Source organism: Eulemur rufifrons, chromosome 7 (genome assembly GCF_041146395.1).
Source record: "Eulemur rufifrons isolate Redbay chromosome 7, OSU_ERuf_1, whole genome shotgun sequence".
NCBI lineage: Eukaryota > Metazoa > Chordata > Mammalia > Primates > Lemuridae > Eulemur > Eulemur rufifrons.
The window spans coordinates 216,406,741-216,432,304 of NC_090989.1; the positions used below are offsets into that span (position 1 = coordinate 216,406,741).

The following is a 25,564-nucleotide window of genomic DNA, read 5'->3' on the forward strand; positions in this document are numbered from 1 at the left end:
ATTGTCCGTGGAGGCCACTGTCAGAATGAGAATCCTAAACAAAAATGCAAAAAATTAAATGCTCTAAGTAAAATAGTTCTTGCACAAGTCATTATTGTGATCCAGAAGATGCATAGAGACTATATTTGAGGTCGCTCCACTTGAGAACACTGTTTTCAAGATGAGCAGCAAATAGGCCGAGGAAGAATAGATTAAGCTGAGAAGGCAAAACAGCAGTTGAGTGAGTGTCCCGTGCTCCAGGTCAAAAGGAGCCTGGCCTGAAGGCAACTGGGGACTCAGACTGCTCATCCACGACGGGCCTCAGGCAAAAACTTGGGTTTAGGTTTGGGCACCCCCATTTCCCACCACAATGGCCTCTTGCATGTGAAAACGCCGAAGGAGGTGCAGGTGCACAGGGCCTGATTATAGCTGAATTTGCTCAAACCTGTCCCTTATCTCTCCCAAAGAAGAGATTTTAAGTTTCTCATGATCTTGTCATTACCTGGAGAAAGTTTGGGGCCCAGAGGGAGAGAATGGTGCTGGGAACAAACAACAAAGAGAAATTCAGGCGGTCAGACATTCTCAAAATCATCTTCAACCCAGGGCCAGTATCAAGAGGCATGTCATTTGTTTACCAAACCAACAAAGCATGTGGCTTTATCTGCGTGGGCAGAGCTGTTGGAGCGGAGGGGTTGTCCTCATCCTTGGAGGGCCAGGTTGCTCTGGGCGTCTGAGTCCTTGCTGTGGCTCCATATGCTTCCTCTCCCACCCTGGCTTTCCTAGCGACTGTGACCAGGGTGTAGTTGGGGATCTACAGAGCAGCGTATTAGGGTTCCTCCTGCCCAACCTCAAAGTCTTCTTATTGAGAATCGTGGCAGCCACAGGTGCAGGGGGGCTTCTGCAGAGGAGCTGGGCCTTTTCCATACCATCCCCAGCCAGTCTTCTGGCAGGCGGACGCCCTTATCGACTTGGGGTTGGTAAGTAGCCAAGGGGGGGCACTGGCTCAAATGCCAACTCGTGTCTGAGCCCAGCTTTCTTCGGAAATACCATCCTATCATTTTGGAAGGCTTTTTTCTCCCTCTTATTTCTTTATCTGTTGGTTGGAAATAAGAGACTAAGAAATGTGCTTCGGTTTAGTGAGGAAAGTCAATCTCCAACTTCTGTGGGTTTTGCCTATAATATTTTTGCAACAAAATTCATTTCAATTAATTATTTTTGAAAAAATTGTTCATAAAATTTTTTTTGCCCCACCCATTCATAAAATTTTTAAGAAAAGAGAGTTGGGGAAGATGAGCATTAGAAAGTCATGGTATAATTGTATGGCAAGGGCTTTTTGATGAAAAGGTTTATTGTGAGACTCTAGATGTGGGAAGCTATAGGCAGGGGCAACTTTGTTTCTAAGAGCGGGCAGGTAGGAAGAAGCTGATGGAGGGCTCTAGACGCCCTCTCCTCTTTCTGATTGATTCTTCAGTTTTCTGTGGGTAGTCTGAAAGTGCTTTTGCCTAACAAGTGCAGCTTCCTTTAATAGGCAGTCGAATCTGAATGTGTAGGCATTTTGCTAGCTTTTAAAAAAAAAAGATAGGAAGTGAACTTCATTAAGAAGTCTCATTTTAGCGGTGTATAGGATTAAACTTTGACAGCATATTGTGTTCTGGAATACTGGCTTATTCAATATATTTTCTTTTATCCATTGATTGCAGAAAGATTCTGTCCATCTATTTGAAAGTGTATCTACGTGACAAAGTAGTGTGGTATCTATTGCAACCCATTATCATATTCCATTTTGTACTGGGCTTGGGAAGCACTGGGTTTAGGCATTGGCAAAGGGTCACTCGTCTCCTGACAGGTGTGCCTGTGCTGATATTAGGGAATGGGTGTTTACTTACCAGATCCAGTCACTCCTGGTGAGGAGTTCACAAAGTCACATTTAGAAAATGTTTACACTAGGTGGTGATTATTTGTTGAACATGCCAGGCCTGCTGTCACCTCAGGGCCTTTGCACTGGCTCCTCTCTTGGTCTTAGGTCCTGCTCCCTGGCTTCAGATCTTTATGCAAATGTCACTTTCTCGATGAGCCTCACCCCAGCACACTTAACACTTCTTTCATGATTTCTTTTTCTCCATTTATCAATATCTGATTATTTGGTTCATCAGATCTTGCATGAGAGCTGGGATTTGTGTCCATTTGGTTCCTGCTGTATCAGTAGGGCCTAGAATGGTACCTGGTACACGCAGGGTTTCATTGCTTCAATGACAATAATAAATTGAATTGATAAAATCGTACATTTATCATTATTATTATTGTCCTTGTTATCCAGGCATGATTTGTCTGTGAATAATCCAGAACCCAATTTGAACTATATCAAGGGATAGCAATGTTAAGACTGAACATCTGTGAGTCTGTGTATATATGAAGATGTAAACTAGGAAGGAACCCACAGACCTGCAGTGAGAGGTGCAGAGTGTCTTTCAGGTCAGAAGTCTCTTCTGGGTTCCATGACCCAGTGTCACTGCTGCCCCTGCAGCTGCACCCATTGCCTTGGAGTGGACCCTCCTGTCACCTGCTCCAGACACCCAAAATCAGTCTCTAGACTTTTCTGTCTTGGCTCGAGCCCAGTGCTTGCTCTGTTCACACAGCCGAGGTTGTCTGTGGTGGAAAACTTGAGAACAGGGCCTATATTCTCTGGTTCTTGACCCCAATTTGCAGATGCAAATCCTCCACATTCCTGGTGCTCACCTACAGTGTGCGTCTATATGACTAATTTAATGTTTTGTTCCTCCACACAGGCAGGAGTTTGTCTGAGCACGGTTGCCTTTTGCTGCCCTCCAGTTCTCTCTCATCTGTGATTGCTGGTGGGAACTGGGCACTTAGCAGCATCTCAGATATTTTGAGTTTGAGCCTTTTTAGAGCTCACAGGCAGGCACCAAAGGTACCTTCTGATTGGGATGTTCTTTCTGTCTGATCGCATTCTCAGCCAGGCCAAAATTTCCAGTCATCTTTTTGGATTGTGGCAGATCTGTCTTTTTACAATCAGAGCGTATTACGTTGGTAATGCATGAACCCAGGAGTACTCATTGGCATATTCTCCATTGGAATTGCTGATGGAGAAGCAGATAGGTCACCTGAGAGCCTGGGCACCAGAGTGGTACATTTTGATGGAGGGGAGCAGTGGGGGAAAGAGAGTATTGGAGCCTGGAAACTGTGACATTGACTAAGGATGGCAGATGTGGGTGAATGGCACTAGAAATAGAGGCATATGGCACTAAGGAGAACCCTCAAAATTTTGCACCAGGGTCTGCTATGGCCCTGACCTTATATGTACCTTTTTCTCTTTAAATGGAGAGGGAGGACTAGATGATGATAATCTTAGAAGGTTCCTGAGTTGTGAGAGCTGATCTAGCATGCTTTGGGTTTACAATCCTCATTGAGCTCCTGGTTTTTTTTTTTTAAAGTAATAATTGGTGTTGGCCTTGGCAATGAATTGCACACACATCTTGCTGCATCTCCCATGTCTTCTTTCGTGTAAGTTGAGGGTTGAACACAGAAATGTCTGGAAATGATCAAGCCTAGACAACAAACAAATAGGTCAGCTTTGGGGTAATTTTGATGGTAGAGATGGCTGAAGCCTTGCTGTAGTTGGCGTGCATGTTTAGTGTTCTCTTTTCTCCCTCAATTCCAGTGCTTGCTCATTGTGTGGGGGGACACTGAAGTCATTATAGCATTGTGGAGTCATTATGGCTTTAGTGCAGGGCAGAGGAGACAGGGCTCACTGCACTGGGCCATGGATTCTGGGAACAAACGTGGCCTCATCGCAGACTCCTCTGACCTATAAAAAGTGTTGTTAATCTTCTTACTGTCTGCCTTACAAGAGACAGTAAGGCAGAGGAAGAGAAATGAGGTAATGTCTACTTAGACCTTTGGGCTTCTCGGAAGAACAGCGTTCTGCAGTAATATGATTTCCTAATGCATTTGTTTGTGTTATAATGGAGTGTAATTCCATTTACCTAAATTTCTTTAGGTGCTCCTAGAATATTTGCCTGTCTTGCACAGGGGAAGCAGCCCAACTCTGAGAGTGAGAGCTGAGCCTAGACTAGAACTCTCAAAGGATACTCCGCCTAGTGAGCCAGCTATAAATTTATGAGGTTGGGGAAGGAAACTGGGAGAAGAGGAAGAAATGGGACCTACTTTTGGTGGTGACAGGGAGGGGGGGACTGTAATTATCTTCAGAGAGTTTATATTATACTTTTAAATTACGTTGTTTGACTATGGATAAATATCTTAATATTTTTAAAAAATGTAGGTTTGTTTTGGTTTAGCAATATTTTATACAGGATTACTCATCAGCAACATTGATCCTGCTATCTTTGCTTATAATGGTAGATTCTTTAACCTAGTTCCCTCCAAGATTTACTTTATTAAGTTCCTTGGGCTACAGTCTGGTTGTTTATTAACTTGTTTCTGACTCTGATACCAGCAGTTCCATACAAATATCAACAAATGTTTAGATACACCAGTAAAATTCCTCATGGGTTATTAAATAGTGCTTTATCTTTGTTCTGCACATAAAAGAATAAGTTTTTTTTATTAAAACAAATAGTCTAACCTTTTATATAGTCTTTAGGAGCAGAATTACAATGAAGTTGGCTTTCTAGTCAGTTCTAAAATGAGAATTTGAAACAAATGATGAAAAGTGGGGGAAGTATACACATGTGTCATCCCTGACATACTGTAAAGACGTTAATTTATGTTACAATGATCTGAATTGAACAGTTTTGCTATGGAATTTTCTAGAAGCAGTTGGTTCTTTGGAAGTTTCAAAAGAATGCCAGCCTTCCAGAAAGAAATTTTCAGTAAATATTGAGTTAACCAGGAAAAAACAAAACAAAACAGTATTCCTTCTCTTCCAGAGAGGTGACTATATACTTTTTTAAGAGCAACTAATTGGTATTTTTAGAGCAATAATATTAATACTAATCATACCTCTTTCTCTGAGAGAGGAAAGTTTTACAAGTTTCATTTACTAAATTATAGAATATAATGTAGAGAACTTATTCTGTCCCCCAAAATGTGATGTGAAAAAAATAAATCTTTACCAAATTGTGTTTATTTGCTTACATTGTGTGCCAGAGAGATATGAAAAAAGTCACTTTATATCTTAAATTAGGAAGAAAATCTTACATAAGGAAATGGTATAGGATACTATGCAACTGATCCTTAAAACAAAATGATCTTTTACTAAAAAAATTATGACTCAGAGATACAGTTCATATGAAGTTAAATTGTGAATAATCTTAATAAAACCAATTTTCTCTTCCTGACAATTTACTAGCGTTTGAGTGAACATTTCAGAATGTTAAACATGTGCGATTTTTATGTTCTTATGTAAAACTTCATGATAAATTTATGATTTTTTGCCATCGTGTATGACTGTAGATAAGGCATACTTTAAAAAAGATTGAAAAATTTCCTCTTTATATTAATCCATCATTGGTTAAACCATGATGTTTTATCTGAATTTGTTTCAGAATCGAAGCAAACGCCTGGAGAAGGTCCATGTGGTTATTGGACCCAAATCGTGTGACTTGGATTCTCTCATTTCTGCCTTCACCTATGCGTACTTTCTAGATAAGGTGAGGAAAAAAAGGATTATATTTTTAATATTTTGTATTATCATGTAACTTTTAAGAACAAAGATTTTCTAGAAACAAAAGAACCTATCATCCTAATTTTTCATGTTCTGATTTATTGTTGCAGAGAATGAAGTATTATAATCCATTAATCAGCAAGTATTTATTGAGCACTTCCTATATGTTAGGCATTGTTCTGGTTACTTCTTACCGACTCTCTTTATAAAACATTGCTACAATAAGGTCAAGGCTTCCAAGTAAAAACTTTAAAATGTATATAATAGTTGATTAATTTTATGGGAATTTAGGGAACTAACAAAGGTAAGGAGCAGAATTTCTTATTTTGCTACATCATCCTTATTGGATAGTCTTTGGAGTAGAAAAATACGTGCAGAATAACTTATGAGAACATTATATGAACCACAAAGATGGTAAATTATATATGTCTATTTTACTTAAATTTAAAAAATCGCATTGGCTAGAATTTTCAGTGACAGAGGTATTACATGTCAAATCTACATCCAGTAAATTCTTGTTGGTTTTGCCTTTAGCCCTGACTTTGTACAGCAAGGTCATTCTTACTTAGTGATAATCTGCCTTGAGGGAGAATCTCTCATATGCTGTGAAGCATATGACACACTATAGAAGTGGAAAAGACCTTTCAATAAATTGCTTTAAACCTTCAATCCCATAAAATTCATCAGCCCATGATACTGGGCTTTATTACTTTAAAGCCTAAAAATGTGCATTATGAGTGTTTGGGTGTTATTCCCAATGTCACACAGTGTTTAATTTTTCAGAGTCTGATTTGTTTTATTCCAATTTTGTTTGGCTCCTTGGCCCTTGATAGTATGCATAGCTGATCTAGAGCGATTTAAATTCGCATGAAACCCGGTCTTCCAGAATGAGCTGTGGGTGGCAAGAACTGCTCTAGGGCAGCAGCTGACAAAAATGCCGGGTAAAATATTCTGATCTCTACATGTGGGCTTTAGATCAAATTTATCTTAAAATTTGTTGAACTTTACAAGGGAGATTAATTGGTATGAGGAGATGAATGGGCCTGTGTCGAGACATGCATATTAAACACTAATCTTACTAACTGGTTTTTTGACTCCTAGAAAAAAATGTTGGTTGTCTAGAGAACATAGAGTTGACTGAACGGGATTGCTTTTTAGGCTGACAGTGGCATGGACTTTTAAGGAAATTACATAATAATGATGACACCACCACCACCGCCTACTGCAATGTCTTGAATGAATATCATGACATCCAACAAAAGGGATGGGAAAAGTAATTTTTTTGGCAGAGGGAGTGATTGAGATAGCCAGGTAGATAAAAATAAGGAGACATGGATTCCCTTCTTCTTTGAAGGCTTGCCGCCGAGCGTGGAGGCAAACACGGACTTACTGACGGGTCACAGACTGAGAATTTTGTCCTATCTCTGTGTTTTTCTCTTAGTTTACCAGGCCCCACCCCCCTGTGGTCTGTGTCCCCATTAAAATGGCATCGTCGCAGTCTCACAGCGGAGACTGGGGCCGTTACCTGGTTCTGCCGACACCAACTTCAGAGTAGGTCCCGACAGGACAGGTTCTGGTCACATGCTCTTGACTTGTTTATTGAGCCGTCTTCTCCTCTCAAGTTTCAGTCTCAGGAGTTTGTGAGAACTCTCAATGAATTACGAAAAATAACTTGCCATATACAAAAAGTTGGTGATTATTACGCAATTGTGATTCAGTATCAGCACAACAGGGGGAAGAAAACCCACTCTGTTGGAGTGGCTTTGTACTTTGTGTACTGGAGTAGTGGCTGATTCATTTATTTCATTCGACAAATATGTATTAAATGGTTACTATGTGCCAGACTGTTTTATGCACTAGAAACATAGCAAAAAAAAAAAAAAGAAAAAAAAAAACCCAAAAAACCTGCCTTCTTAATGTTAGAAAGGGTAGACAGATGATAAAGATGTTAAAAATATATATGTTTTATATATATATGTAAATTGTAGAGGGGTTGAAGTGAGATAAAATATTTCACGTAAGGCATGAGACATTTCAAGTAGAGTAGCAAGAGTTTAAAAAATATCAGGGGCCACTTAGTAATGCTCTACTAATTGGGTTCAGGAAAATTTGGTTATGAATGTCACATGGTTTAGTGAGGCCAAAAGACTTACATTCCCTTTGGCAGCTACCTGAAGGCTAGAGGAAATGTAGCTGTACCCTTTCCTCCTGCTGTTTTCAGTAATTCAGCCAATTTTTTCTTGGTAGGTCAGTCCACCTGGGGTTCTCTGTTTACCAGTCCTGAACATACCAAGAACTGAATTCATCTACTTCACCGAGACAAGGTTTATTTTAGAAGAGCTAAGTATCCCTGAATCATTCCACATATTCCGGGATGAAATTAACCTGCATCAGCTAAATGATGAAGGGAAGTTATCTATAACACTTGTTGGCAGCAGCGTGCTGGCAAGGTAAGACTCAGTGTGAGGCTCTGGATGAAGGTTCTTCTGGGCAAAATGTCACCTTGTTCAGGATGGGTTTGGATTAGGAGATATGTTCAAAGCAGAGGACACTCAAAGGAAAGGGAATGTCTTTTTCTTCTCTTATGGCAAAATTTGGGCTATGCCAATCCTCTGTTTTTATTTTTACATTTCAAATGTGACATCGTTAAGTGGAAAGTTCTTGTAAAGTTGACCAAAATTATAATTTTAAAGCATTTCAAACATTTTCTTATGGCAACACAATAGTCTTTTGTATTGATGCTGAAAATGTGTAACAAAAATTGAAATTAAACATTAGATAAAACTGAATAGTTCTTAAGAGAGAAATCTTAGTAAAATGAAATAGAAAAATATGTAGAGATGCCTATGAACATCGTTTGATCATTGGTTTGTTCATCCACAGCATTTAGTACTATAAGAGAAGGGTGGAGTTTTGAATATTCATTTATTAATAGTTTAAACATCTTATTTTATAGATAAAAAACCTGTAACTCAGTGTTGTAAATGACGTGCCCAAAGTACCACTAAAGGTTATTCAAAATAATCATATGCTCGACATAAATTTACGTGTTAACTTTTTCAAACCAAATAGACACAGAAAAAGACAATGCAAGAAGCCATTTTGTGTGCGTGTGTCAAATTCTGAGGAAGAGTTTTGTTACCAATTAAAATGGAAAAATTTATGCTGATTTTGAGATTGAAATGGTGAACTCTGGCTTTGGGACTGTTTATAAAATAGAACACTTTTCAAAAATGAATTGAGATCTTTATTTCCTTCATTGTCACTCATTTGTTTTTGACAGGCAGGAAGAATAAAGTTAGTTTCATCCATACCTCTCTTCCTGCCTTTGGTAGAATCCAACTCTATCTCACATATAATGCATAATTCTTGAAGTAAATAAGCCCAGTAGTATTTTTTCTATACCACAGTGACTGGATGTGCAAGCTTTGGAGCCACATTCTCAGAATTTCAGTACCAGCTAGTCTGCTACTCACTCGTGTGACCTTGGACAGATTTCTTAAAAAAAAAAAACCCAAAAAACCAAAGCTCTCTGTGCCTCAGTTTCCCCATTTGTAAAGGGGGGATTTTAAGAGAACTCATTTTTTGAGGTTATTTTATAGTATAAAATATAATAATACACCTAAAGTATTTATAATAGTGTCTGGCCCACAGTAGAAGCTCAATAAATGTAGGCTATCATTATTATTTTTCAAAGCGGAACGAGAGAGAAAGTTGCTAAGGTATGAAGGTATTTTAAGAACCTTGGGGAAGAGAAATGAGTTGACATGAAATGTGGAAACACGTAGACTAAGGTTCTATTCTTCTGAGTCACGGAAGTTTCCTCACATGTTTGGTTATTGAGAGGAAGTCATTTATGTGAGAGCAGAGATGAAATAATTCCAAAAAGTGAGAGAAAACATGTCATGTCTCTTTCTCTTCCTCTCCTCTATTTCCTTTCCAGTGAGGACAAAACTTTAGAATCCTCAGTTGTCAAGGTCATTAATCCGGCTGAGCAGAGCGACGACGCCAGGTTTGAGTTCCGCGAGCCCTCGTCTTCCCTGGTGCTGCAAGAGATTCTCCAGGAGGCGCCCGAGCTCCTCACGGAGCAGCTGGCTCAGCTCCTCAGAGGTGAGAGCCGGCTCCTTCCATCACACACTGCAAGGCTTAATGGAGTGTCTCCCGGCCTGCTCATGTAGAAAGAGTGTGATCCATTCTTGGGTTAACAATCCCTTTAAAGACCACGGGAAGCTTCATCAGAGAGGCAGGGAGTAAAGAGTTTGTTAAAGAGTAGCATTATATGGAATATTAAAAATGTGCATTTAAAAATAGGCACGAAGGGCCTTTGCTGTCTCACTAGACAAGAATATTAAAGGGAACTGCAGCACCTCCGTTGGGGAGCTGGAACAGCTCCTTTGGCTGCTTTAATAGCTTCCAGAGGTGATTCTCGCCCCGAGACAGAGTGAATTCGGGCCAGAATTTCACGTTCCCGTGTGGAAATATCTCCTGATACTTTTACATGCTTGGTTTATATGATACTGTTTGGATTGCAAAATACACACCTTTCATTTTGGCGATAGTGTGTCAGGACTTTTATACTCAGATGTCACCTCCACCCCTCCCCCCTATCTTGTCACATATTCCATCTTCACTTGGCCAGTTGTCAGCCCTGGGGGCCTGGGCACACACCGTCATCAATTATTCAACTAATCTGCCTTTTGTCTCCCTCAGCGGAGCCCCCTGCTTCCAACCAGTAGTTTTTAAGCTAGAAATTGTCATTCGACTTTGGTGCCACAAAATTACCACAAAAATTCAGTTATTTTATCACATAGGACAGTGCTCTGGTTTTTGTATAAAACTTTCTTTATTTCTTTCCACAATTCATTTTGAACATGGTAGACGTAGATTTTTCTCAGAAGTATTTAACACGGGAAATTGAAAAACAGTAATGAACAGACGGAAAGAACTAAAAAAAGAAGACCAAGAAAATGTTGACTCTACTTTTTTGAGGACTCTTTCCTTTGTTTCTACCACAATTTGGAGGGGAAAAGGTCCAAGAGGTTTTAGAACTGATGGCCCCTGTAAACATGCCTTGAATAGTTTTCTGGCAATGGATGTCTGTAAAAATGCTCTGCGGGAAACTGTGCCCTCCACTAAACTAAGTAAGCACACCCATTATTTTTGTGACAGAGCAGAAGGAAAATAAAGGTAATTGGGGGTCTCAGCTGAGAGGGAAGTTGCTGGACGGTGCAAATGTGTGGTGCAGGCAGGCGCTAGAGAATATTTTGTTTCAATATCTTGTAAACTAAGAAGTTTGGTTAACTGTTTAAAAAATACATGTGTTATTTAGTAGGAGAGAAATGTAGTCAATGAATAGCTCATTGTTGATTTTCTATAAATAGTTAAAATAATTTGAAACTGAAATATGTTGGCACAGAGATATGACCTTATTGTTGTTGCTGTTGACGATGATTCTACTCAGATTTAGGGAATGGGAAGGGATGCAGACCCTTTTGTTAATAACCTTGGTGTGAGTTTGCAGAGCTGTCAGGAAATAGAGCTATGGTAAAGGGTTTTGTTTTAAGAAATTCAGGGATTTTGCATAAGGTTAGGCTTGAAATGGCATTGGGAAGCTGGCAGAATGGGGACATCACTTCCTTGTCACTTGGAAATTGAGAGGATGAACAACCTCTACCCCTGACAGCCAGATTCACTAAACCCTGGAGGCAGAAGATGTAGGTGGCTTATTGTGATGGAAAGAGGGCTCTGGAGACCTTTGGCTAAACTGTGTGTGTGTGTGTGTGTGTGTGTGTGTGTGTGTTTAGGGAAGATGGAACATCACTGAATAGTTCTAGCAAGAGGGAACTGAAGAATGGTGATCCAAGGAGTCTGACTTTAAAGAAGTAACTCAAATGTTCAGAGGTAAAAAGTGTTTGGGGGCAATAGGTCAATTTAAAAAGCTCCTGAATCCTTAGTAAATATAAAAAAGAATTATTAAGTCCAATTTTGCTATTTTCACTAAACTCAATTTTAGATTTTATAGTTTTTCAATCATGTAGTAACATCAAACCTAAAAGGACTTGATTTCTCTGTTCCTATAAATAATTTTAGCATTTCTTTTCATAACATGAATAGTTCTCTTTCTAAAGGGTTCTCTTTATAAGCAGCTGTGATGTTACTTTGTATTTTGGGGTGCTCTAAATAATTGTTAATTTGACACACATTTCTAGAAGGTGTATTTATGTATCTTTCTGAGTCTTAAAAGAATGCAAACATTTTATGCACACCTTTGCCATAAGGAATTTTAGAAAATGTCTGTTTTCAGATGTCATGAGACTAGGTATTTGTGGTTGAGACTTGGAAGAGTCTTTAAAAGCATCATAATTAGACCTTGATGGAGAATACATTATTATAAACTTCTTACCAAAGAAACCTGAATGTACTATGAGCTAAGTAATTCATCAATTTGATTGTCCTTTGCTTTTCCTTCCCATGGTCATATCCTAGAATGTCATATTGAGGCATGCTGGTGAGCTATAGATGGGTTTCAGGTGGGTCAAGATACTGATCCCCTCAGTTCTTGGGGAAGACCCTATGTATGCCTCTTAGCCTGCCGTGCTGGGAAAACATCATAATTTTCAATGTGTTCTTTAATGTGCTAAAGGTTGGGCCTACTTTTCCTTAGTGTTGCTTGTTAGCTCCCTTTCCTCTGCTCAACTTCTAAGTATTGGAGTGCCCTAGAACGTGTCCTGGGACATTTTGTTTTTCTATACACTATCTTTAGGTGACTTCATTTAGTTCCAAACTTTAATATTATGCACAGGTTGTGACTCTTTGTATCTCCAACCATGACCTCTCTTTTAGAATTCCAGATAATATATCCAATGCCCTTGTGACATCTTCACATGTGTATCTAATGAGCATCTCCACCTTAACATGGCCTCAGTGGAACCCTCTAGTCCCCGGTAGCTCCAAGCCTGCTTTTATTCTGGCTTCCCCATTTCAGTAAAAGGCCCTGACAAATTACTCAAGCAACAATCTAGGAGTTATACTTGATTCTTTCTTTTACCTTCTGCTCCATATCAATCCATCAGCAAGTCCTGCTGACCCTCCATCTAGAACATAACCTGCATTCACTCATGTTTTCCATGATCACTGCTAGTGACTCAATCCAAGCTGCCATTCTGTCTCTCATTGACTACTGCAATAGTTGCCTGAGTGTAGCCCTATTTCCTCCATAAAATACATTGCCTATGAAGTAGTCAGAATGACCTTTTAAAAATGTAAGTCAAGTCATGCCAATTCCCTGCTTAAAATCCATCACAGTCAAAATCCAAGCACCCTACCTCTACCCTTAGCAACCACAATGTCACCTCTCCTCTGTCTACTCTGACATCATCTGATGAGAGTTCACCCTTTTCCAATTGTGTTCCAGGCACAGATTTTCAACTATGCCAAACTCATTCCATCTTTGAGGATTTATATAAGCTGTTCCCTCCTACTGGAATGCTTGTTTTCATCTGTCTACTTATCTGTCTTTCTGCCTATCACCACGTCTCCTCCTCCCTCTCGCTCCCTCACTGCAGGATGTTACCTTCGTGAAAAAAGAGACCTCATGTGTTGTGTGCACTGCTTCACTGTTGTGTCTCTGGAACCTAGAACGGTGCCTGGCACATAGTAGACCCTCAATAAATACTTTCATAAAATAAATTTCGCAAGACTTTTTATGTGCTCTCTGTTTTTATGACTGCACTGATTTAGTTAGTGCTACAGTACTTTTATTTTCATCCCAATTCCAGTCCATCCTTCCAACGTTCTTAACATCTAGAATTTGGACATTGTTCCTTCTAAGTAATAAACCCTTTCTTTTAATCTTTTAGAAATCCTGGTGGAATTAGTTTTGGTATTTTGAAAGCATTTGTTTTCATTTTCATCATTTGGTTGTATAAATAAGTAAATAGATGTAATTTTAGCCCTTTTGTGGAGTGTAATACATGGACCAAAAATAATGCAAAATATACTTAACCAGGTCAAGGAATTTTTACGAAGGGAACACCTTTTTAAATATTATCCAGGTAAAGAAGACCTCTTCGTTGCCACTTGCCATCCCTACTCACTCTCTCCCTAACCAGAGGTAACCAGTACTCTGATTTTTATGGTTAACTCTTATTTACTTTATTTTTCTTTATAATTTTACCATTCCTGTGCATTCCCCCTAACACTACAGTTAGGTTCTGCCTGATTTTGTATAGCATATAAATGAAATCATATATTATGTACACTCATTGTTTTCATACCTCTGTGTTTATATTAAATGTAGTATCTATTTGCATAGGTCAGTTATCTGTCTATCTAACTAGCTACTATTTATTTTATTATTTTTCCCTTCCTTCTTCCATAGACTACTTGAGATGGCTTACAAAAATGCATGCAATCCAATAAAACAGAAAAAAAAGTCAGGGTCAGGAAAAATGAAAACAAGTAGAGAAAGGAATAAAATCAGATACAGTTATAAATTTGGAGGAGTAAAAAGAGTATGTGGTTTGAAACTTTGGATATGAGCTTCCTGGAACCAGTGAAAAGATAGAAATATAATTAATTATGAATATTCATTCATATTTGTACTGAAACAAGCACATATATCACTTCTTCTTATTTTAAGAAGACAAAACTAAGTCTAAAGATTTTGTTGCGTCAGTCGTCTTGCAAAGACACCTGATGATGTCATGGATATCCCCCGGCTCTATCTATCCTTTCCTGCACGCAGTAGGGGTTTACACAGGATTGTGCATACCGTGTCAGCTACTTCCCACCCTTCAATCAGGCTATGGGGATTCCTTTAATAACGTTATTCTTTAATCAGCTTCCCTTTCAATCTAGTCACCTTATTTTCTGCTCCAAATTTCTTTTCTATATGTACTGAGGTTTTTCTCTAAATATAGAAAATACATATTTAAATTCAATCATATTTGAATTTTCTTAGCCTTATTGCTGTAGCTATATATCAGTGGTTGCATTATGTTACCTCATTCCATTCAAACATTGAGGTAGAATATGATTATTATGGATGTGGTTAAAAGATCATTTATATGCCAATCAGAAGTAGGTGCTTCTCTAGTGATCTCCCTTCTCACTTTGTCATTTGGACCCTGGCTGGACGGTCATGGCAAAATGTCAACAGGTGACTCAGCCATGGCCAAAGTGTGTTCAGGCTTTGTGGGCTATTTAAGAAAATTTAAATAATTTGCATTTTTTAAAGTTAATACTTCTTACGGTAGCTAGGTTTTGCTGTCATTCTCTTTTAATAGGGCATACCCCAAAACTTAGAAATTTCAGGATACAAATCATTAGCACCCACTTCCATCTGGGAAGGCACATATTTATGTGGCACTACTTTCTAATTGTTTGTGTAAGAAGAGAAAATGCTCATGCAGATAAGATCATAAATGGCCCTGACTTTTGGAAATGTGTCTACCTTTTAGCTTCTTCCTTTCCCTACCGCTTTCTGTTTCTGCTGTGTGGTTCCTTTTTCTTTTTTTTTTCTTTCTCTTCTTCCTTTTTATCTCCCCCTCCTCTTCTTACCCTTCTCCCTTCTCCCATCTGATTCTAAGACCATTTTGTTATCACTTTCAAACTCACTGCAACCTGAACGTTCCTAAAAGCCACATTATATAGTCATGGTGGCCTAAAGTTGGTGCTTGGTTCTTTACTGGGTTTGTGCCAAAAGCCAACAGCTACAGACCCGCCAGACTCCTCAACCTGTATTCTATTATTTCTCCAGGGATGTGCACTGGAGGACTACTGCCAAATTTAAGATCCATTAAATTGCTGAATCATCACATCGGGGCTTTGTGTGTGTGTGCACATGTGTATTTGGGTAGCACACATCCAAATACACATGGATTTGGACGTGCAAAAGGTTGGGCCTACTTTTCCTTAGCCTTGCTTGTTAGCTCCCTTAGTACTGGAGTTCCCTAGAACATGTCCTGGGACATTTTGTTTTTCTATACACTATCTTTAGGAGAGTAAAAGGCCCTGACAGATTACTGAAGCAACAATCAGTAATCTGTCCCTGATTGATTACACAATCCCTTTGTGTGTCTGTGTGTGTGTGTGTGTGTGTGTGTTTCCGGGAACCAGCAGGCAGTGAGATTTCAGCCACTGATCACCAGGCACACTCCGATCAAGACCACACTGTACCCAAATGGCCTTTCATAGTTAATTTGAAGAAGGCCTTGACAGAAGCCACAAGACAAGAGGGAAACAAATAACAGCAGTTGTTCTTAGGTTAGGACTAAGTGGAAAAACTATGCTCTAGGTTTTGAAAAAACAAACTCTCTCCTTTCTATTGGTAGTTCCATTTGACCTTTAATAAAGAATAGTTGCTTGCTATTTTAGTAGTCTGGATTAACAGCTTTGAAAAGATCCTTTTAAGGAGGTCAAATAGGAAAGGAAAAGAGCCAACTATTTTTTTTTTTTTTCTTTCTCTTGCCCAGAGTGAATCATCCCTCTCCCGAAATGGTTACAAAGTCCAAAGGGAATTACACTGCCTGTTTTGCTTAGGGAGAGGGAAGACTGTTTTGCTTAGGAAGGTGTTGGGGGTAGGGGAAAGAAATTATTATTTCTGTTAGATGTAAAACCAAAATGATTTCTCAACCTCAGAATGTTAATATTTCTTCCATCATACAAAGATAATCCTTATTTTTAAACTTAGACATTTTAAATTTGTAAGAATAGTAAGCACTTAATATGCTTCTCCTTACAACTTTTCAGACAAAAATGTGACTTAAATTGTATTTCTTTTTTGCTCTTTCTTTCTCTTTTCCTCCTCCCTTTCTCTCTCTCTCTATTGTTCATTCTTTAATTTTTTTGTTTTAGTGTGAGAAAAATCAATCCCAAGTGAAAGAAGAAAAGAGATTTAAATCCCTTCTTTTCTGCTAAGAATTTATCATGCAGAATATTCCTTTACTGTGCTGAATGTTTTCCCCAAACAACTTCTGACTTCATTAGATCATGTTTAATATTAATGTACTGCAATTGCTTTTGGCAAGAGGTCCTTCACTTCTCCATTCTTTTGAGTAAAGAATATTGTAGTTGATTTCTTTTCTAATGGAATGAAATGTTTGTCGCTATTTTATTATAATTGCTTTCTTTGTTGCTTTCTGTTAATCACTCCCTTCCTCTGCCTCGTCTATGAATAGCTGGGACATTTTGGGGTACGTGTTTATGGATTTAAGTATTTTTTTCATCCTGCAAATTTGGCTGGAAGTTAAGTCAATGCTTACTACAAAAACAGGTTTGAATTTGCTGAGAGGTATCTTGCTGCTATATATCTTGATCTGGATATTTAACTGAGTTTGTAACTAAATGGATTTCTAATAGGAAGTAGAAAAATTTGCCATAGATGGGGCCCTGGGAAAATGTTGGGCCACAGTGTTTCTTATGCAGTAAAATCAACTCAGAGTATGGGGAGCATCTTTCTGAGTTAGTTTACCCTGGTTATGTCAGTACATTATCTGCTTTGCAATAGTCAAGTCAAACTTAATCATAAGTCAGTGTCAGAAGTCTCCTTTCACTGAAATATTCTGTAGTCTCTGTTTAATGCAGTATCTGTTAATTCTTGAATACTGCTTTTCTATTTTATACATTTTAAAAAGAAGATCCCCAAATCTAAGAAAGTGGATTTTTGGTTTGAAAATAAGCCAGGCACATTTTTGTGACATTTATTCCTTTATATATTGATGCTATTGCAGTTTAACAGTTTGTTTGATTTTTAATCATTTGTGATTATTTGTAGAAATGCAGGCAATTTTATATTCTTGACCTTATATGTGGCAAACTTGCTGAATTTACTTACTATTCTAAGCTTATTTGTAGATTTGTAGTTTTTTTACATACACATCATATCATCTATGTGTGCTGTCCCCAACCCCTGGGCTGTGGACCAGTATTGATCCATGGCCCATTAGGAACCAGACTGCACAGCAGGAGGTGAGGAGTGGAACTAGCAGGGAAGATTTGTCTGTATTTACAGCTGCCCCCATCGCTTGCATCACTGCCCGAGCTCCACCTCCTGTCAGATCCGTGGCATAGGAGTGCAAACCCTACCGTAAATTGTGCATGTGAGGGATCTAGGCTGCACCCTCCTTATGGGAATCTAATGTCTGATGATCTGAGGTGGAGCTGAGGCGGTGATAGCTAGCGCTGGGGAGCGGCTGCAAATGCAGATTATCATTAGCAGAGAGGTTTGACTGCACAATAAATGTAATACACTTGAATCATCCCATAACCATCCTCCCCTCACTCTCTGCCTTCTGTCCACGGAAAATTGTCTTCCACTCTCTGGTGCCAAAAAGGTTGGGGACTGCTGATCTATGTGAAAAGACAGTTTGTATTCCTCCCTTTCCTTTACTTGCATTTTTTACTTCTTTTGCTTGCCTTATTGCTCTCTGGCTAGGATTCACAGTCCAGTGTTGAATAGGAACAGTAATAGTAGGCATTGTTGATCTCATTCCTAATCTGAAGTGAAAGTCTTTTAGTATTTCACAGTTAACTATGATGTTTGCTTTTTTTATTTAGTTTTTATAAACGTCATTTGTCAATTAAGAAAGTTGTCTTTCTAGGGCTGGGCACAGTGGCTCATGGTTGTAATCCCAGAACTTTGGGAGGCTGAAATTCAGGAGGATCGTTTGAGGCCAGGAGTTTGACACTAGCCTGGGCAACATAGCAAGACCCTGTCTCTAAAAAGAAAAATAGAAAATAAAAAAAAAAGGAAGTTGTCTTCTATTTATACTTGGCTGAGATTTTATATAATGATTAAATTTCATATTTTATGAAGTAGTTTTACTTGACATCTACTGAGGTGATCACATGATTTTTCTTCTTTATTCTGTTACTATGGTGAATTATATGGATTGCTCTGTGACTGTGAATTTGTCCTTGGATTCCTGGGAGATCCCTACTTGGTGACTACACAATATCCTATCACACACTGTTGAATTTGACTTGGGACTAGTTTTAAAAATTTTTTTGCATTGATGTTTATGAGAGAGACTTGTCTCTAATTGTTCTTTCTTATGATGTCCCTGTCAGGTGTTGGTATCCAGGTTATACCAGATCCATAAAATAAGTTAGGAAATCTTCACACATTTTCTGTTCTTTGGAAGAATTTGTGTAAAATCAATGTATTTCTTTCTTAAATGTTTGGAATTATGGATTTTAAACTATGGATTCATTTTTAAGTAGATGCAGAACTACTCAGATTTTTAAATTTCTCTTCCTACCAGTTTTGGCAAGTTGAGTTTTTCAAGTTGTGTCCACTGCTTCTGAATTTTAAAACTTATCACAATAAAGTTGTTCTTACTTTTTAATGTTAGTAGAATCTGTAGTTATGTCATGGTTTCATTACTAATATTGGTAAATTATGCCTTCTTTCCCTCTTCTCTTTTTTTTCTTGAGCCATTTTCAAAACTATTTGTATTTGTTTTTCCCAGAAATTAATTTTTTGTTTTATTTATTTTTTCCATTATGTGTTTGTTTCCTGTGTCTTTAAGTTTGGCTCTTATCTTTACTATATCCTTTCTTCTATTTTTTTATTTGAATTTAGTGTTCTTTTTAAAACATCCTATGCTGTTAAGGCTATAAAATTTCCTCAGAGTACAACTTTAGTTGAGTCCCACAATTTTAAATGTCATATTTTCATTATCATTCAGTTTAAAGTATATTCAAATTTATATTGTGATTTCTTCTTCTACCATGAGTTATTTGTTGTTTTTGCTTTATTATTGATTTTTAGACTATTTTCATGTGGCCACAGAATATAACTCTATGATTGCAACACTTTGAAATTTGTTAGGACTTGGTTTATGCTTCAACAGATGGTCAGTTTGGGTAAATGTTTCATTTGTACTAGAAAAGAAAGTATAGTCAGCCATTGTTGATAACAGTGTTTAATATATGTTAATTAGGTCAAGTTTGTTACTCATGTTGGTCAAATATTCTATATCTTTACATATTTTTTCTTTCTGGTTCTTAGAGTTGCCGAGAAAGATTAACGTTTCCCACTGTGACTGTGGATTTATCTCTTTCTTCATCCAGTTTTGTCAATTTTTACTTTATATATTTAGAAGCTATGCCATTAGTGCACACAAATTTAGAATTGATATATCCTCTTGAGGCTTGGCCATTTAATAGTAAAGAAGTGTTTGTCTTAATCTCATGTAATTCTTCTTGTTTTATAGTTGGTTTTGTCTGATATTATTACACCAACTTTCTTGTGGTTGGTGTTTTCATGTTGTGTCTTTTTCTACCTTTTAACTTTCAACCTTCCAGTGTCGTTATATTTAAGGTATGCTCCAGTAAATACCATATTGTCATCATGGTTCCTAAAATTCAGTTTGATAATTTTTACCTTTTAACTAAAATACGTTGTCTCTTTATAGTGAATGTGATTGCTGTTACACCTGGGTGTAATTTATCATTTTGCTATTTGTTTTCTACTTCTCTCACATTTCTCCCTTTCCTCTCATTTTTTTGCTGTTATTATACTAAATAAGTATTTTTGATATCCTTCTAGTAGTTACAGTAGAGATTACAACATAATTAAAATCTCTTATAAATTGATACTTTTATCATTTCCTTGCCAATCTGAGAACGTAGAACACTTTCTACTTAGATCCTTCTGCAATTTGTTACTATTGAAATGTACATTTCTTATAATTGTTTTATTAACATATAGTCAGTGTTGATTTATTCTTACCTACATATTTACATTGTCCAATGTTCTTCTTTTCTTCCTGCATTTCTTTGCTTCTGTCTTCTTCTTCTACTATTTCTTTTAGTGTAGTTCTTCTTGTGACATATCCTTCCAGTGTTTTTTTCTGAGTTGTATTTATTTTGCCTTCATTTTTGCATTTGATTTTATTCAGTGTAGAATTCTGGATTGCCAGTTATTTTCTATCATCACTTTGAAGATATGATTTCATTGTCTTCTGATTTTCATCATTTTAGTTGAGAAGTTGTTCTCAATTTTATTGTAGTTCCTTTGATGGCAATTTTTTTCCCTCTGATTGATATAAATTTTTTTCATTTCTATAATTTTTAGCAGTTTTACTCTCATGTGCCTACAGGTCTTTTTCTTTGTATTTATCCTGATTTGGCTTCATAGTTTCTCTTGAATGTTAGAGTAATATTTTTCATTAATTTTGGAAATTTAGTGTATTCATTGCCTTTTCAAATATTAGTTCAGCCCATTCTCTCTCCTCTCCATGGAAAACTATTACGTGTATGTTAGACTTCTCTCCATGTCCTTTGTGTCTCTTACACTCACTTATATATTTTTCATCACTTTTTCTCTCCATGCTTCAGTATAGATATTTTCTTCTGACATATTTTCCATTTCACTAATCTTTTCTCCCATGTGTCTAATCTACTGTGAATACATTTTTGAGATCTTAAATTCAGTTATTAAATTTATAATTTTAAAATTTAATTTGGTTATTTTGTTTATAGACTCTAATTCTTTACTATAATTCTCCAGCTAGTTTTGTTTTTTTCTTTAATTTCCTCTGGTTCTGTTTCCATTCTTTTCCTCATGAGTTTTTTCTTCTGGCATTTCCAATCACTTGATCTTATTTCCTTTATGATTTGTCATTTTTAATTGATGGTTAAATATTGTATATGAAAATTGTAGAGATGATGAGGTCATGGGTGATGAAATTTTTTGGCTCTTGAGAGATTTACTTTTGCACTTCTGAAGTTAGGAGAGTGGCAGATAAATTTAGTCTGTTTTCTACCTAAGCTTATTCAAATAAGGATTTCAGTCTTCATGAAGAGTGGTCCATTTTTGCTTCACACTTCTCCTTGGGCAGGGGTCAGCAAACTTCTTGTGGCTAGGACCAGATGGTAAATATTTTAGGCTTTGTGGGCCTACAGTCTCTGTTACAACTACTCAACTCAGTCATTATAGTACAAAAGCATCTATATGTGAATTAATGGGTGTGGCTATGTTCCAATAAAACTTTACTTATAGAAATAGGAAGTTAGCCAGATTTGACCTCCAGATGGTAGTTTTCCAACCCTTATACTAGGGTGTAGCTCTCCAGGGATCTCATCTCAAAACCTGGGCTAGTTAACTAAGATTTTTTTTTCCTGTAGAGGGCCCTAAACTTTAGTTTTTGTCTCTATTGCCCTGTGACACTTCTGTTAGATCTGTTAACTTGCTGAGCCTATTGGAGTAGGAGACTAGGACACAGGGGTCATACCCGATGCAGGGGCTTGTAGAGTTGGGTGCAGGTGCTGAAATGAGCAACCCTCAGGCAGAAGCTAACTAGGCTATGGAGTTAGGAGCTGGATGCAGGGGCTTGCAGAGTGGGTGCAGGTGTTAAAGTCTAACTACAGGGGCTGATAACCACAGACAAGCACCAGCTTCAATGGGCTTATCAGCTATCTAGGTCACCTTGCATGAACTTTGGTTAATTGCAATATCATTTGCATTATAGTTTAAAAATGTCTCTGCCCTTTAAATTGCCATGACAGCTCAGAAACAACCATATAAAGTATGAAAATGAGAGGGAACCCAATTCTAAAAATTACTACCCAAATTCTTATTAAAAACTAACCCCTTAGCCTTGAATAGTCCTCCCCTCAATTAGTGAAACTTCTTAAGACCAAAAAATCCCTTCCTTGCGGTGCAGCTGCTCTTTTCAAGCCTGCCAACTCCCTCTCTCTTGAGAGACTGTGCTTTCACTCTTTCAACTTTCACTTTAAGTCTTTCGATAAAAGCTGCTTGCTTTTAGCTTATGCAGGTTGCGTCCTGAAATTCTTTTCCCAACAATCACCAAGAACCTGAAAGAAACCCCACATGGAGGATGGTAACAAGCCCATGGGCTATAATTTATGAATTAGCAAAGGCCCTTAGTTCACCTTTCTGCACTTACCTTCTCCCCAGGATCTTCGTTTCTAAGAGAGTCACTAATGCTTTCACATGTTGTTGTTGTTATTATTATTTTGGATTTGATCTAGCTTTTATCCTTGTTCTTGGTACAAAGTGGTCTATCAGAGCTAGAAGCAGATGAGGAACTTTTTTGAAATTCCTATTCACCATAATGAGTGGGCAAATCATCTTTATGTGTTGGATTTTATGCCAGAAATGGACAGACCACAGGGTATATACAAAATCCAGTTGGCTACCCTCCACCTTCAAGTGATTGTTCAAACTGAATTTGTCCAATTCTCTGCATGCTGAGAATCTTTCTTGGTTCTCATCCAAAAGAGCCTCCTTACTGACCTTCCCAATATTCCTTGTCTAATTTATTCTCTACATGATAGCCAGAGTGATTCTTATAACACATAAATTTGAGCATGTTACCTCCCTTACTTAAAACTCTTTAAACACTCTCATTTCCCTTAGAATATAAAGGACAAACTTTAAGATGGTTTGTAAGGCCCTTTGTGATCTGGCCTCTGTCTACTTCTCTAACATAATTTTTCAAACTTTTTTCCCCTTAAAATCATACTATCAACCTCTAACTAATTGCTTTCCATTCCTTGAACTGGCCAAATTCTCTCCCACCCCAGTGCCTTTGCACATGATCTGTCTAGGTCATGCTCTCCCCCTTCCTTTGCCTTTGCCTTAAGTGCCTAGTTATCCTTCAGTCTCAAACTTAGGTTAACTCTCCCCTAGGAAGACTTCTCTGACCCCCAAATTCTGGCCTAGATCCGGAGTACTGTGTATTTCCCCAGTGATATTCCTTATAACTTTATACTGAAAATGTATGTGTTTACTTATTGGTAATGTCTAAACTACGATGAGCTTCCAGGGGCAAGGATATCTCTATTCCAATCTTGAATCATTACCATCTAGCATGGTATCTGGCCCGTAATAGGTGCTCAGTAATTGTTTGTGAAGCGACAAATGAATTAAATGCTTTAAATATATTTGGCAGTATTTACTTTTCATTATGATGTTTACATTTGTTTGATTCTCAGTATAACATTGTGAGCTGGGAAAGCAGTCTTATTTTTGTTAAAAATGGGCAAATGGGAACAGAGAGACCAGATGAGTTACTTGGAACATTTCAGCATGTTTAATGGCAAAGGTAGACCTCATTTCTAGGTCATGTAGGTCTTAGGCCTTGTGTTTAGATTGGGTACCATAGTTTTTCCCCACTGGATACTTTATTTCCCGTTCCCCCCTTTATATTCTTTCCTCCTCCCTCCTTTATTCATTTTCCATTTTTGCTCTCCCGTGATTGACATTAAGGCTAGACCAAGAGCTAGACAGAAGGTAGTGTCTTGATTAATCAACAGATTTGGGGATTTTTAGAGAGTTGAATTGTTCATCATTAGGCAAAACTCTCTCCCCCTGTGATTCTGTGTTCATCTGGGCTTGGGGTGCAGAGGATGTACATGTAAGGCTGGGCACGTTGGCTCACACCTGTAATCCTAGTGCTCTGGGAGACTGAGGCAGGAGGAGTGCTTCAGCTCAGGTGTTCAAGACCAGCCTGAGCAAGAGCAAGACCCAGTCTCTACAAAAAATAGAAAAATTAGCCAGGTGTTGTGGCACATGCCTGTGGTCCCAGCTACTCAGGAGGCTGAGGCAGGAGGATTGCTTGAGCCCAGGTTTCAGTGAGCTAGGATGACACCACTGCACTCTAGCCAGGGTGACAGAGAGAGACTCTGTGTCAAAAAAAAAAAAAAAAAAAAAAAGACAGAGGATGTGCATGTAATGGATGGTCACTCCTCCCTTTCAAGGTGAGATTATCTGTAGAAATTCCAGCAGTTTGCGAGAGGTCATGCATACTGGCAAATCACTTTGTAGTCTAGACCTGTGATTTAGACCCAGATTGTGAAGCCTTTTACTTCAAAACTATGAATGATGCTTGGAAGATTAGAAATGAACTTCAGGTTGACCACCTTTTCAGATTCCTTAGCCATCAACGGTGGGATTATGCAATCATTTAGCTGTGAAAAAGAGGAAGTTTGTATGTAAAATTAATAATGTGGTAAGTGGGAACAGTATTCCCTCTGGTCCCTTAAAGGAAATAATGTTGACTAGATTTTTAAGTAGTTTACCATTAACTTCCATTTTGAAATCAATTAAAACCACTGTATATTCTGTTTGTGTGTTTGTGTGGGGTAGGGAAAAGCAATACATTTCGCTCCTTTATTCATAAACTCTGTACCATAGCGCATGCTAGGATCAGCTAAATGGTAGAGAATGATATTAACACCTGGAGAATAATGAGTCTGGGAAGATGGTATATGAAGGATTTTCTACAAAGTGCCTCTTGAATATTGCACTTTGGAGTTCTCTGGTCCAGGTGAGAAACAGGAAGGGAAAACTTAAATCAAGAGGCCAGAAAATGTTGATTTTCCTGGCCCCGTCTTGGCTGGTCTGGAAGCTTTAAGGGCGTATTTATTCATGTCTCTCAGGTAGCATCCTTTTCAAGTGGATGGCCATGGACTCAGAGAAGATCACAGAGAAGCAGGAAGAAATTCTTTCTATCCTGGAAGAAAAATTTCCGAACTTGCCTCCAAGAGAGGATATCATCAACATCCTTCAGGAGAGCCAGTTCAGCGCTCAGGGTGAGTGATTCTGTCCCCGGCTCTCTCACCACTACCGAGTAGGAATGGTTTGCGCCATAGAGTGTAGTCAAGCCCAAGAAAGGAAATCTGAATGTGTTTTCCTTTCTTCCCTTTTGCACATGCTTGTGGAAGATTCCCAGGCCCGTAATGTCAGCTCACCTGGAGACAGGCAGCCTGTGCTACAGCCTCTGAGGCCTTCGAGCCCGGGCGTGTTGTTACTTCACGTGTCTGGTATGCACCCCAGAGGCATCATTACCTGCAATCCCTGTGCTGGCAGGGTTCTATTTTGAGAATGTGTCAGGAGCAATGTCAAGCACAATGGAATTTCATAAATCAATTAATTTCAGAAAGAAATGAGACAGAAGATGGCTAAGC

At 38.2% G+C, this 25,564-nt stretch overlaps 1 protein-coding gene across 3 annotated transcripts in view; it reads left to right on the forward strand.

Annotated features, from left to right (window-relative positions):
* The window catches only part of PRUNE2 (prune homolog 2 with BCH domain), a 255,114-nt gene that overhangs the window by 36,467 nt on the left and 193,083 nt on the right, over positions 1-25,564 (forward strand). For all 3 annotated transcript variants that reach the window (XM_069474102.1, XM_069474103.1, XM_069474101.1), the window contains exons 2-5: positions 5,505-5,609; positions 7,871-8,073; positions 9,567-9,733; positions 25,037-25,189. In XM_069474102.1, coding sequence (XP_069330203.1) covers positions 5,505-5,609; positions 7,871-8,073; positions 9,567-9,733; positions 25,037-25,189 — 628 coding nt within the window. The remainder of the gene's footprint in view (positions 1-5,504; positions 5,610-7,870; positions 8,074-9,566; positions 9,734-25,036; positions 25,190-25,564) is intronic.